Consider the following 15,178-nt stretch of genomic DNA (forward strand, 5'->3'; position numbering starts at 1 on the left):
CAACTCTATCATACCTCCTCAAGCTCTCTTAAAACCTATTGACTTTCTCTGGCCATGCAGCCCTCCTGATTTCAGTGAATTTGACTCACAAGTATGCATATTATTATTTATTTTATTTGTGATTTCTGTCCCACTTTTCTTCATTAAAATATACTCTTGACAGATCACACTCACCATTTTAATAAAAAAAATACATTAAAACAATAAAAAGCTGCTGGCCAGATCCACACATTTAAAACACTCACATATCAATTTAATAGTGCCTTGGTAGTCAAACGGCTTGGCTCCTGAACAATCAGCTCCCAAACACCACAAACTCGGAAGTGAGTGTTCTGGTTTGCAAATGTTTTTCGGAAGCCGAACATCCGACTTTGCTTTTGCAGTTTCCAATTGAGTGCAGGAAGTTCCTGCAGCCAATCAGAAGCCACACCTTGGTTTTCAAACCATTTTGGGAGTCGAACAGACTCCCAGAATGGATTAAATTTGAGAACCAAGGTACCACTGTATATACTGATTCTGATTCTTTACTTCTAGGTGGTCCCACTAAACGCAGTCCAAAAGCACAGATTTTCTAGATACCTTTCAGATACCTTTCAGTGTAGTTCTTCAAGTGTCTAAGTATAATCCTTAAATTCAATATCAGTATTACTTGTGTGGCCATTTTGGCACTGCAATGATTTGTGTGTGAATGTGTACTACTTCTGAAAGCTCAGGTCCTTGACAAGACAAACATTTGTACCAATGAAAAGGGGAGTCTTTTAGAAAAAAATTAATTTGGTGAAAAAGACATAACAATGCATTGTTATCTGTTTGTTGCAACAGTTGATCTAGTTTGGGGCCCTTAAATCAGAGTATATTTGTCCATTTGTGAACTGGCAGGTTGCACTTGCACATCACGAATCTGCACAATAATTAGGAGCAGTCATATTTTATACATTTCATTTAAGTTGCCTGTTCCTTTTATTTTAAACAGTTGTTGATCTCTTTACTGAATTCATTGGGAGAGCATTTTACCTTCCTGATGGAAAAGCTCCTAAGTATTCTACTTTAAATGAGGCTAAACAGGCCTGTTTAGTCTTGTCAACGTGTATTGGAGTGGTAGAAGCAGGGAAAGATTTCATGATACACACTGGTCTAAGCATATACAATACCAGGGACAAAAGTGTGAAAACCTGGATTAAATCAGGTATGCAGTACAAGTATGTGCAGAATTCTTTACTTTTATCTCTTTGCTGAAATTTATATAATTTAACTCAAATGCAACTGGTTTGTCTGTATTATTTTTATTAATAACAATTTTGGGATGGGTGCATGCCTATTAATTAGAAAGTGACACTGGGCCATCCTAAATGAGGCAGTGGTTTCTACATACTGAGGGGATGCTTCAGATATATGTAATATAGAAGTAAAAGAAGGCTTGTAGCTCTAAGGAGTTTACCATCTAAATACTCGCAGTGGGCGAAGACAACAAAGAGGCAAAGAACTATGAATGTGGGCATAACAAATATGTGCCATCAATTGCTACACTATTTTCATGTAGATACTAAATTCTATGTCATATTCATGTTTGGATGATTCAATCATGCTTTTTAACATCTACATGAAGCCATTGGGAGAGATCATTAGGGGGTTTGGGCTGGGTGTTCACCAGGTTGCGGATGATACCCAGCTCTACCTCTCATTTAAATCGGAGCCAGTGAAGGTGTGTGAGTGTCCTGTGTGAGTGTCTGGAGGCAGTTGGAGGTTGGATGGCAGCTAACGGATTGAGGTTGAATCCTAACAAGAGAGAAGGACTGTTTCTGGGATACAGGGGGCAAGCAGGTGTGGGGACTCCCTAGCCCTGAATAGAGTAACTGTGCTTCTGAAGAACTAGGTATGCAGCCTGGGAGTCATTTTGGACTCACAGCTGTCCATGGAGGCGCAGGTTAATTCTTTGTCCAGGGCAGCTCCATCTGGTACGCCAACTGAAACTGTACCTGCCTGCTCACTGTCTCACCAGAGTGGTACATGCCATGATTATCTTCCTCTTGGACTAGTGCAACACACTCTATGTGAGGTTACATTTGAAGGTGACTCAGAAACTACAAAGTGCAGAAGCTAGACCGGTGGCTGGGAGCGGCTGCTGGGACCATATAATACCAGTCCTGAAAGACCTACTTTGGCTCCCAGTACATTTTTGAGCACAATTCAAAGTGTTGATGCTTACCTTTAAAGCCCTAAACAGCCTCGGCCCAGGATACCTGAAGGAGCATCTCGACCCCCATCGTTCAGCCCAGACACTGAGATTCAGCTCTAAGGGCCTTCTGGCAGTTCCTTCACTGCAAGGTTACAGGGAACCATGCAGAGGGCCTTCTAGGTAGTGGCGTCTACCCTGTGGAGCACCCTCTCAGCAGTTGTAAAGAAGATAAATAACTATACAACCTTTAGAAGAAATCTGAAGGCAGCCTTGTATAGGGAAGTTTTTAATGTTTCTCTATATGTTGGAAGCTGCCCAGAGTGGCTGTGGCAACCCAGTCAGATGGGAAGGGTAGAAATAATGACATTATTTTTATTATACATCACGTCCCCTGTCCTAAAATTGGGTTTTGTCATTCGTAATCCATTTATTATGCAGCTGTAGCCTACACTTTATGGAAGTCATTCCTGTATTTCACTGTAATATAATATTTTTGCCTGTCATGCTCTGGTCCATGGGGTCACGAAGAGTCGGACACGACTAAATGACTAAACAACAACAACATAATATTTTACATCTTTCATAGATTGTGTCGCTGGAAGATTTGGGGAGAACTGTGAACAAATATGCCGCAAGTGTGGTGATGATGTGCCATGCAACCCCTATACAGGGTTGTGTGGTGACAGCTTGTTTTGCAGCAAAAATGACCCTACGTTCGCTTGCAAAAAAGGTGATCTGGAAACCCCTTTCTCTGCTTCTTCTTAAAAATTTCTGCTCCCATAAATATGAGAATCCATATTATGACAAAAGTTGTAGGAATATCAAACAGTGGTCATGATCCTTTTCTGGTTTCAGCTGAAATTAAATTCCTTTAAGTATATAGAACCAATCCTATTTCTTTGAAAGGTGTGAAGTTGAAATATCAAAATGCAAGCAGGATATAGCTAAGTGAAGTAATAACGCTGCTATTTGTTACTCACAAGGTTGGAAGGAAAGGTTAGCATCCTTTTGAAGTCATGGATTAGCTCAGTACTTGAATTATATTAAAAAATCAGAGAATAGAGATAGTATTCACACTTCACTCAAAGTATCAAGGATTTGATAAAGATTGTAGGATAAGATTATTAATTATGTTGTATGATAACAAGCTTAAAACTCAACAAATCATTTGGCAATAATCCAGTATCCTTCTTTCAAAGAGAGTATGGAAAATAACAGCATTAAGTTTTTCCGACAAATAAAATTGATCATGGGCAAAAAAAAAAAAAAAAAAAAAAAAAAAAAACCCAACCATTAGCAATTCCACAATTTAATTGTTTCTTACAAGAGGCAGATGCTTTATATTTGTACTCTGGAAGAAAGTCAGCTACTTCTCAAAATCAAATTTTTTTTAAAAAAAATACCATGAGTTGTAGTGATACTTTGGAATTAATTGTAGGGAGTGAATGATGTAAATGAGCTTGTTTGATTTCCTTAATTTGTCAATAAAGGGCAGTTTTTATTGTGTTGGGTAAAATGTCCAAAACAAGCCTCATGTCTTGTAATTTCTGACATTCAGCTCAAGAATAAAAGATCCACTATTCCCTAGTTTATTTTGCTTTCTAGTAAATCTTGGCATTTCCCAAAATAGTTGAGGAATGCCCATAATTGTGAAGAAGGGTTAGTTTTTCAGATAATTTTATACAAATGAAGGTGCCTCATATCAGATGGTTTCAGGGAGTATAGTGCCCACTTTTGTTTTATTTTCCAAGCAGTCACTCCAGGATTAGAGGTTGCATGTTGTTGTTGTTCTTGTTATATAAATTTAAATAACAAGAATAATAAAATAACACCCTTCATTCGTAGTTCTCAGGGTGGTCCACAACATAAAAATATAGTGCATATTGCTGTTTGATTGACATATTATTTCACTGCTAACAAGAAGGGTTCTGCTTTAGCACAGTGATGGAAGAGAAGAAGACAGCTGTATGCTCTGTGGTACCTGAAAAGTGCACACAGGTGGAACCTGATCTTGTGAGGTGGGCCTGGTAAATAAGGCTTGAAGCATGTTTCTTTGATCATAGCTCTGAGATTTCATATGTATCTTATGCGTTTGGTCTACATAGGTAGTAAAACATAGTATTACATATAATATTTAGGCTAGTTTACCTGGAAACAATTCACCCTGTATGTATGTGTTTACATTTCAGGGACCTTGATTGGTGGGAGATGTCCTGTTGAAGGTGACTGGGTGTACTGGCATGGCAGCTGTTATTACTTCCCCAAAGCAACAGAAAATACATGGTTTGATGCAAGAGATATGTGTAGACGATATATGGACGCAGACCTTCTCTGGATATCTAGTAAAAACGAGATGGTATAAGCCTGTATTTTCACAGAATATATATTTACTTGTATGACTTTGGATATGCCATGTGGCAACTTCAGTGGGAAATGCCAGTTTGGGGGGTGGTTTTAAGCTGATATACAAGTTTTTGTAAAATGTATGTCTGCCATTTCTACACCACTCTTTCATAGGTGTTCTACCTTTTAAATTATTTAGGATTCACTTCTTACTATATTGCCAAGAGGAGTCTATTGGATTGGTCTTCATGGTGGTCTATTTTGTACCCATTTGGAGTGGTCAAAGGCTAATGTTTTATACACAGATCTAAAATGGTAAGCTGAGTGAGGCCCACGGTTGCTGCTGCCAGCAAGAATAAGCACCCACACTCTGAAATTTACAACAAAGTTGAATGTCCCAGGCTGCTCCCAGACTTTGAAACCCCCTCCCTCAGTGCCGGATTTACGTATAAGCTAAACAAGCTATAGCTTAGGGCCCCACTCTTTTGGGGACCCCCCCAAAAAATTAAAAGAAAAAAAACCTGGATGTACGTTTCCAAAATATAATATAAAAAACAAATAAAGTAAAACCTACATACAGCAACAGTGTTTTGTATTGTGTGGGCTCCTATTTGTTATGTGCAAATGGTTTTAGATACCTATTAGTGCATAAATTACCATATAGTATATATTCAACACAAAAAATTTGCGACAATTTGTTGTTGACAAAGGACAGCTGAGCATATAAAGGGCCCCGTTACCTTCAGTAGCTTAGGGCCTCATCAAACCTAAATCCGGCCCTACCCTCCCTAGATAAGCTATATTGGCTCCCTCGTTGTTGTGCCAGCAGGTGAAGACTTCCTTGTTCCAACAAGCTTTGGGGCACTGACTGCTTTTAATGAGACGGCTGCTGTCATTCTGTTTTTATTGTAATAGTTGGTAATGTTTTAATACATTTTATTTGTGTGTATAGTTTATCATTTTATCAATGTTTAATTTTTCAAATTATTGATGATATTGGCAGTTCTTATTTTTATCTGTAAGCATCCTTGAGTCCCCTCAGGGGGAAAAGGTTGCATATAAATAAATATATAATAATAGTTCTAAGGCTCATGATCAGCCCCATGCTCCCTCTGAAACTTAAAGTAGCTCTACTGGGGATACATTGTCCAGACCTATTTGCATAAAATCCTGGTAGACTCACATTGCTGAATGTTGTTTTTGTTGTGTGACACTAATATGCTGCTAGAAGTTGCCAAACTCAAAGACTCATTAGAGGAATTTGAAATGTGGCTCCCTCCCCCCTCAAATGTATTTACGAAGTGTTCAGAGCATGTGTTAGAATTTACCCTTAAACCTTTCTGTTGCTTAATTCTGCTGCTTCCATCTGCTATGTAGCATTTCTGATACAGTGGTACCTCGGGTTAAGTACTTAATTTGTTCCAGAGGTCCGTTCTTAACCTGAAACTGTTCTTAACCTGAAGCACCACTTTAGCTAATGGGGCCTCCTGCTGCTGCTGCCGCGCCACTGGAGCCCGATTTCTGTTCTTATCCTGAAGCAAAGTTCTTAACATGAAGCACTATTTCTGGGTTAGCAGAGTGTGTAACCTGAAGCGTATGTAACCTGAAGCGTATGTAACCTGAGGTATCACTGTACTCATTCCAGGAGACCACTAGCTACACTACTTACTGCTCTCGTTCACATTTCATGGTACAGGAAACTGGCTTACGATGACCACACAAACATGCAGCTTGCAGCTGCTTTGCTTTGCTTTTTTCTGGCCCTTTTCCTTCTGTACCATGAGCCCAAGTTTGGACAACACACTAAGCCGAATGTTTGGCTTTCTGTGTTGTGTAAACCAGGAGGCTATGGAACAGAAAGCAAAAGTTTGGGCAGTTTCACACATCATATAATGGGATGTTATGGCTAACTTTAGCCATACATAATTATGTACTTACCAGTTGTATGTTTCATGCTTTTCCATATGTGTGTGTGCATTATGTTTTCACATATTTATATGCAATATTTTGTTTTCTTAACAAGGTACTTTGTGAAGTAGCCCTTAATAGAATGCAAATGGGCAATAGTAACTCATTGAATACTATTAAAGTTTGTAAATCGATTTTCAAAGTAACAAAACTTTTTCTGTGTGTGTTTCTAAAAATTGAGGTTACGTAATAATTCATGGACGTTCACCTGGAGTTGCTGTGTGCAGCTAAATGTTCCCGAAGGTTCAATGCCAGGAACTAGTTGTTACGGGAAAAAATCGTGGGTTTGCAAGAAAAGAGAAGAGGGTAATGTGAAATACTACTACTGATTTATGTAAAACATTAGAAGACATACAATAAGATAGTTAAATTTTAAAAAGACTTCCATGTCAATTTCAGTATGGGCACCCTAATACACAAATTGTTGAAATTTAATTAAAACCAATATTTTGTGCATCAAAGGTACAACTCTTTTTTTTTTTTTAACCCAAATTGCTAGCCTAGTAAGTTAAGACCAGCTTTTCTTATGGGATCTGAATTACTTGCATAATCAGATTTTACTTAGCAATATGAAAATTCTGAGAGAGTTTGAAATATTTATATCACCAAGCTTTTAAGAAGCTGATAATAATATAGAAGTTGCAATATAGTTGTGGGAGTTTGCATTAGCAACCAATAGTAGCATAAATTTAAATTTAAGGCAAAGTTGGCTAACTTTCTGTATTGTAGCATTGCTTGCTTGCTTGCTTTTTTGTTTTAAAAAATATTTATATACTGTATTGCTTTTCATACAAAATATTAAAGTGGTTTACAATCACAGTACATTAAACCATACAGTTAAAACCATATAAAAAATTAAATTTCCGTTAACTATTATGGAAAGATATATTCTTAGTTGCCTGCATAGGCTTGATGGAATAGAAGAATTTTAAGCAAGCATTTAAAAGTTGAAACAGAAGGTGCCTGCCTACTTAATTAACTCTTTATAATCCCCATTTGTGGAGGGAGGTTTGGCTGGTGCCTTCATTATACAATTTCAGGGGCCAGGTGAAAACATGCCTCTTCAATCGGGCCTTTGGCTGATTGACATCCAGTGCCATTTTTTAATGTGTTTTTTGTGGGGGGGGGGAGTTAATGGTTTGTTGTTGTTTTTCCCCCACTATGTATTTTGTGTTTTATATATTGTAACTATGTTGTGAACTGCCCTGAGATCTGAGGGTGAAGGGTGGTATACGAATTTAATAAATCATCATCATCAGTGCCTGCAGCAGTTTTTGGGAGGTGCTGGGCAAGCTGTCCACCTTGGCAAATGATCCAAGGAGGCAGGCCTCTTTTTTGGCAGTGCAGGAGATTAAATTGTCTGCCACACCTGCACCAATCCACCATTTCTCTGCATCTCAAGCCAGCATTCTCTTCAGGGCCTGGCTGGCCAGAGGAGCAACAGCACTGGAACAGTGAAGATGCACAGTGCACCTCCCTCCTTTCCCCCATCTGCCCTTTCCTCTGGGACAGGCAGACAGGCATGGGTCTGTTGCAACTTTCCCTGCCTTTTTTTCAGGGCTAGGCAGAGTAGAGCAGCACACGAAGCAGCCATTGGTCACTGCTGGGGGGAGGTGAATGTCTCTGATTAGGTTTTCAGGTCAGCTAATCTGAGAAAAGATTTGTCATCTTCTGGATTGGGGAGGGGGTGGTGACTAAGATCTATCTTCCAATTCCAGCTTTGTCAGAGGTTTATATCCTGGTTGCTCAGAAGGTCCTGAAGATTCTCAGAAATGTAGAGAGGAAGAGGCCTTGAGGTTCAGCAGTAGATCCACTTGCCCCTTTTCTTGCAGCTAGGGTAGCCAAGAAACAACATAGGAAAAGATGGGATTCTTCCAGCTCGTCTTTGGAGTTAGTGATAGCTCCTTCTCCTGCTATAGTTACCAAAAGTTTAAGAGGAAATGGAGATCTTATAAACTGAAGGTGCTGTGCAATTATCAGTCATGCATCGAGAGGGGCTCTCCTCATTTTCTGCAGGAACAATGCAAAGAAGAAGTCTTAGTCTTTTATATTCCAACTCTCTCTCTAAGTTGCAAATGAGAAATGGCAGGATCAAACACTCAACCAACTGTATGGTCTTAACAGTTTTTTTTAAAAAAATAAACTTTAAAGGTAATTATCCCAAAAACTCTGAACTATTTGTCTGAAATTTGGCAAGCTTGACTCATTTTGTAGGGTCTACCATGTCTCCAAATATCCTGTACCTGTGTTTCAATACAAGGATGGTATGGCCATTTTGGTTTCCCAGTGCAAATCAGTGGGATTTCCAAATATTTGTCTGCAGAATCCAGGGATTGAGTCTGGATTGTCCCAGGTTGGGACCAGTCCAAATCACTGAATTGGGCCCCAGATGAGTGAGGCCACGAACAGCCCTAGTTTCAAGTGTTATTTGGGTTTATTGTGCTTTCTGTTGTAGGTAAGTGGGACTTTTCCTACATTGCCTTCTGTATTAAAGGGGGGAAATAACCCTTGCCAGATGCCTGGTATAATTCATGGCACTTTTATTTTTCCTTTTTACTCTGTTCATTCATTCATTTATTTTACTGGTATGCTGCCTTTCCACAAAAAACCATGCTCAAAGCGACACAACAAAGAAACAGGGATACATTTAAAACAAACACTACAAAAACAATTTCATAATAACATAGCAAAATAATGACATAGTAAACATAGTAAACACATTTTTTTTCAATATTATAAATACAAGATTAAATAAACAACATGTAGCATCCAATTTCAAAAGTATCATGGGAACGTCACATTTTCATTAGTCCTAAAAACACCCCTCACATGATGTTGCTCATAGTCCCTTTCCTGCAGCGGTTTATAAGGCGGGCAAGGGATGGGATAGCTGGAAACACTCCTTCCTTTATGTTACTCACAGTCTCTCTCCAGCAGCTTCTTTTCATCTGTCTAGGCTTAATGTTTGATTGGCACAGAAGTCCTTCAAATGATGTACGTAAATTGCACGGCTATTTATCCAAACTAATTTTGTTTGTGTTCTAGAAAGTACAGATTTCATCGAGTTTGGTGGCTATTACCTGACTGGCATTGTCAACAACACTAAAGTAGTCACCCACGTATCATTACATGATGCCTTTCTGCATTGTAGAGACAAAAGAAGTCTTTGCACTGGAGTTCAAAGGATAAGAGCTACGTACATAACACTGATTGCAAAGCGCCTTGTATTTGTCAGGGGATCATTTGCAAATATCTATACAGCATATTTGAAAACCGGTATGTAACAGTATGCCACACTTGTGGAATCCTGTGACAGGGATTAATTAACCCATTATATAAATGAATCACTCTTTTTATATTCATACTATAGTGGCTAGCTCAATGACCCCTGGGAAGCTCCCAAGCCCACCTCCATTATTGTTCCTAACCAACTGGTATTCTGGGTACACTGCCTCCATATTTGGAGGTTCCCAATTAGCTATCATAATTAATAGCTAGTGATAGAGCTATTGTTTTGAAATGATTACTGAGCACCCACTGAAGCTTCAAAAGATGCTTCAGTTTACACTTCTTCCAGACCAGGGATTCCCAAACTGTTGTCCATTGAATTGGTGGTGACTGCTCCACCAACTTATTCACATATTCTGTAGCATGTCTATACATTTGTGGCTGAAGGCAAGAGATAGGAAGCAGTCCAGGTTGCCCCACCTTGTTAACCCGAAAATCAGCCCTAACGAGGCTTTTAACTGTTCCTGAAGTAGGCAGTTTCCAAGCTTTGTCTAAACCTAAATGACAGACAAACCCTATCTCAGCTCTCACAGGTACTCAAGCCCAGACTGTCAGCTTCTAACTTTTAACATCCTCCTCCTGATTGGATGACACTCCATCCACCCCTAATTGGTTTCTGGGTCACCAGGAGGCTGGCCTAAAGTTTGTGTCACACAGTTGTTTCGTAAGACTGTTCAGTTTTTTTGCAGAGAAGCAAGGAGATGCTATTATGTAATTTTCAGCATCCTGCTTTAAAAAAACAAAATAAAACATATTATGGTCATTTTAATATGCAATTATATTTGATCTTTGAAATCTCTTTTGGCAGCTTGCACACCAGGGTATTATGGTCCTGATTGTAGTATAAACTGCACCTGTAATGGCACTAAGAACTGCAATCCATTAACTGGAGAATGTGCAGAAAACGAGCAGTGTAATGAAGACTTCATAGGAAAAGATTGTGAAGAAGGTACACAATTTGCCTGTTGGTTGGGTGGCCCTCCCCTCCTCAGACTGATCTGGAGGGTAGAAAAAATGAGCTGATTGATCAAGGTGACAAAGCTTTTATGGAAGTAGCAGTGTAAAAGAATTAATCTGTTCTTATTCTTATCACCTAATAACAATAGTGTCCTGTGAAAAATTGTGAAAGGATGTGCTACTTCCCTTGTTCTACTCTTTATTGACAAGCAGAGCAAGAATGGTGAAAGGGGATGTTACTGAGGAAGAATTAATAAGTCAGAAATTGTAGGACTCGGGTTTGTCTGGCAAATCTGCTGAGCAACAAATGAGACATTGCATGGGATTTCTATGACTAGGTATCCTCATGTCTTTGTGACCAATGAAGACCCTCATTTGTCCTACTTGTGACTCATGGTTGATCAGACCTTGAGTCTGGGTAGGATCATGCAGAAGGAGCCCCACAACATATCAAATAGTGAAATTCTAGTTATAAAGTTTTATTAAATCCAGTAAATTAAAAACCTTATCCTAAACTGCACTCAAATTTACAACGCACAAATAATCTAGTTGGCCAAACTAGGTGTAGTGAAGGTTTTGATGCCAGAGTCCTGGTAAATGCACATTTCAGCACCAGAGTTATCTGCTGCATTTTCCAGATTACTTTAAGCTCAAGGCTAGCTTCATACCGGTCAGCAGTTAGGCAGAGATAAGGAAGTAAGTTTTCTAATGTGCCTGCAAGAACTAACCAGAGCACGTCTGTGCATTTAGCACTTCCATTTCCTTTTCCATGCCCTTGTCAGCATTCTGCTTAGAAAACATGGGCTGTTTTTCCATCTTCATGCACACTAATGCAATCTTGGCTCTCTCATGGCTTTCTGGCCTGCTACCTATAGCAAGGATTGCCAAACATTTTGGACCCAGTAGCACATTTGGAATTTTGAGAGAAAGTCATTAGCACCAGTCACAAAATGGCTGCCATAAGGTTGTAGCTTGACACAAAATTGGTATTGCTAATATTTCTACATAGCCAAGTTTGGTTGACCTGGGAGACCAGGGCTTCGATCCTCACTCACGAAGCTCACTGGGAGATATTGGGACAGTAACTGTCTTTCAGCCTAACTTATTTCACAGGATTGTGTGAGAGAGAACTATGTGTGTTACCTTGGAGGATAAAACAACAACAATAATAGAATAATGACACCCTTTTGCTTCATAACGTTTTTCTAGGAAGACTATGTTCTTTTATTTTTTTAATAAAAGCTCAGAATCTAGGACTTCTACCCAGGGTCTGGTATCACAGTGAAGGCCTTTGTAGGTGCCTACAGATGCCGGTCTGGCAACGTCTGACCTGATCATGCCTACCCATTCAAACACTATTTCCAGTATCATGCATGTTAGTGAAGCATGGCATACAAGCATGTCAATCAGGTGCCAAAATGTGTCTCATGTACAAATGATTGACATTAATTGATTCCTACCTGCTTCTGTGGGATTTCAAATCATCCATCTAGCAAGAAGGGCTGATGTGATCTTTAGCAGATGAGTTCCTCAACATGAAGTTGGGACACGTGAAATGAATTGTTTTTCAGCAGTAGGTTTACTTCTGCATCTGGGTTATCAAGATATTGTTGCATTCATCAGGTGAAAGTTTTTATGCTGTAACCAGATAGTGATTTATGCTGACTTGGGGTGCTTTCACACTAGGTGTGTAGTGTGGAATTACCATGCCTCATTCAGTTTTTAAGGAGCATCCATATGATGAAGTCATCCCATATTTTTATTGTGTCTCTTCCTCTTTTTTTTCCTTTGGACCACAGGAAGTTTTGACTCTTTTTTTTTGAGAAAAATGAAAGAGCCATGCAATTTCTGCAGGTATATAGATATCTGATGCTACCCTTCTCTCTTTTTAGCCGGGTGTGTTTTGGCATGGGCAGTGAAGGGCTCACTTTCCTGATACATCACCACTCAGCATTCATTTATTATAACATATGTACTGGACACTATTTTATGACCCCAATTTATTTCTGGCATCAAGTGGGTAGTGGATTGAATATCAGCCCTCTGCAAGCAGGCTTAATTGTTACAACACTTCTGACCTGGTGGTGGGGTGGGGGCAATGACTTGGAAATTATATTTGTTTAAAATGCTGCTGTTAATTTCTCAGGTGTGATTAATCTTAAGTGTCCAACAGATCCTGGATGGTGGTACTGGAAAGACAATTGTTATTACATAGAGACGGTGAAGCAATTCACTTGGCAAGGAGCAAAGGATTTCTGCAATGCTTATTATGAAACTGAACTTATACATCTGCCACTAAGCAAAGACGAAAAGGTAACATGCATAAACTGACACAGTTCTGGAATGGCATAAATAATGAGAAATAAGAGTTTATTTATTTATACCCTGCCTTTTTATACTCTGTCAACTGAAAAACAGTACCTTCTCCTATTGGATACAGAAGTTAAACTTAACATGCATTTGGAGAGCAAGAGAATTTTCTGCTACTATTTCAGGCCTGACATAGGAGTCTTTATTCTGCTCTAGAGTGGGTGTCTGCTGATGTTAAATATCATATAATGCAACCAATTTTCCTATATCAAACCTATGATATATGTTAAAATATGAAGATAGGGAAGACAACGTTAGGGAAAACATGTAGACTTGTTTAGTCCTGGAGCATAAAGTAAGTAAGTGGCTATATCATTATTTGCCATTGCTCTGTCTTGACATAATTGGCAGTGTTACATTATAAAATCCTACCCCCCCCCTTTGCTGAATATTTTGAACATTCAAAAAGATCCGAACAATGTGTAGTAAGGAAAGGAACATATTGAAAAAATCTACATTGCATTGTTCATCTGCTTGTTCAAGCTATATGTTCTTGCTTTAATTTTTGTACACCATTTAGAGATGCCATTTTATATATTAAGTGATATAGAAATGGTCTAAATAAATAATAGATAAATAGTTTCAAACAATTCTTTTTTCAGGTAGGGCAGATTACAGAACTATACTGTTGATGTTCAGTATGTCTATCAAATAAGTGTATTCTTAATCTGCAGGTCTGGCTGATGTCTATGATAAAGGATGCTATATGGACTGACTCAGCAGTGCCAAAACTCAAAGAAAAGACTAACTCGTAAGAGAAACTACTGCTTTCATTAATGGTGTATTAGGCAGGTTTAGTTGTCTAGCTGATTATAAGAAATAAGCACCTGTTGGGATGTTCATCAGTCATCAGATTTTATTGGTCAACCAAATACATGTACAGGTTATAGCCAAGAACAAAACAAATAAAAACAGACAGGTCTTAAAAACATATTATAGCATATATTATCAAAACATTATAAAACACTTCACAAACTCAGGTGGGAAACTCAGGGCACGACAGGACTCCAGGGCTTTCCTGAGTTGAGAGGCTTTTAGCGCAAGCTTTACTGTGTTAAACATAACTAGTTTGTTTGAGCTAGACAGCAGGTATTTGATGTTATCGTTGCCTTCACTGCTTCCATATCCTGTCTGACCAATAGTTCCTGAAAATGCTCTTTAATAAACCTTCAGCTAGACTGCACATTAGATGTTAGGAGGGCTACTGGATAAAAACCAATTTTTTGAAGCAATATATCATTACAGCTTTCTTTCCAAGTAGCCTTAGAGGGCGATTGCATCTGCTCTGCCACACATAGCTTGACCAGCTCATTTACTGAATAATAGTCAGTAGAGCACGAGACTCTTAATCTCAGAGTTGTGGGTTTGAACTCCAAGTTGGGCAGAAGATTCCTCCACAGCAGGGGTTGGACTAGATGAACCTTGTGGTTCCTTCCAACTCTACAATTCTATGATTCTTAATGGAACATCCAGTGGTTTTGTTGTAGCAGCAACATTTGAAACAGACAGGTGAAGGCAGGACAGCAGGCAATGTTTTGAAATTTCAGACATGCTACTGACAGTATTTAGCAGCCACCTGTAACAGCATTTAGTAAATTGTCTACTAATTATTAAATGATCAAGAAATATGCCATTGAATTGCAGGGGGCATTTTTGGATACAGTGTTGTCACAGATTTAGAGTCCTCAGTTCTAATTTAAAGTTTTGCCATTCAAATTCAACATATAAATAGAAATTACAACATTTTAAATTTCATCATTTCAATTTTTTCTCTGATATTCATTTGTATAGCCTTGTTTTAAAACTTTATATTTTGCTATAATTACCTTGCCTATTATATACTATAATTTAAAATATTGGTGATTATTTTTTTTTGCAGTGTCTAACCTTGCTTACCTTGGGTTGCATCCTGCTAAATCATTGTATGCGCAGAACAACTTCTGCAAGTGCAATGCAACCTCCCCTCCTTTTACTCCCCCATGTTCCCTATACCCTGCCCAAGAGGCTTGGGAGAGCTACAGAGCTGGTTTTCTTGTGATCAGGTACATTGTGTTGTGTTTGCAGAAGTTATCCCAC

General features: G+C 38.8%; 1 protein-coding gene across 7 annotated transcripts in view; it reads left to right on the top strand.

Annotated features, from left to right (window-relative positions):
- The window catches only part of LOC310672956 (uncharacterized protein), a 69,584-nt gene that overhangs the window by 46,616 nt on the left and 7,790 nt on the right, over positions 1-15,178 (top strand). For 5 of the 7 annotated variants that reach the window (XM_083430673.1, XM_083430675.1, XM_083430676.1 and 2 more), the window contains 9 exons: positions 974-1,186; positions 2,763-2,906; positions 4,366-4,532; positions 4,719-4,834; positions 6,669-6,793; positions 9,533-9,763; positions 10,584-10,724; positions 12,879-13,045; positions 13,777-13,853. In XM_083430673.1, coding sequence (XP_083286799.1) covers positions 974-1,186; positions 2,763-2,906; positions 4,366-4,532; positions 4,719-4,834; positions 6,669-6,793; positions 9,533-9,763; positions 10,584-10,724; positions 12,879-13,045; positions 13,777-13,853 — 1,381 coding nt within the window. The remainder of the gene's footprint in view (positions 1-973; positions 1,187-2,762; positions 2,907-4,365; positions 4,533-4,718; positions 4,835-6,668; positions 6,794-9,532; positions 9,764-10,583; positions 10,725-12,878; positions 13,046-13,776; positions 13,854-15,178) is intronic. The other 2 variants (XM_083430674.1, XM_083430677.1) reach the window with 2 other exon arrangements.

The sequence above is a fragment of the Podarcis tiliguerta genome (assembly GCF_965153285.1).
Source record: "Podarcis tiliguerta genome assembly, chromosome: 2".
NCBI lineage: Eukaryota > Metazoa > Chordata > Lepidosauria > Squamata > Lacertidae > Podarcis > Podarcis tiliguerta.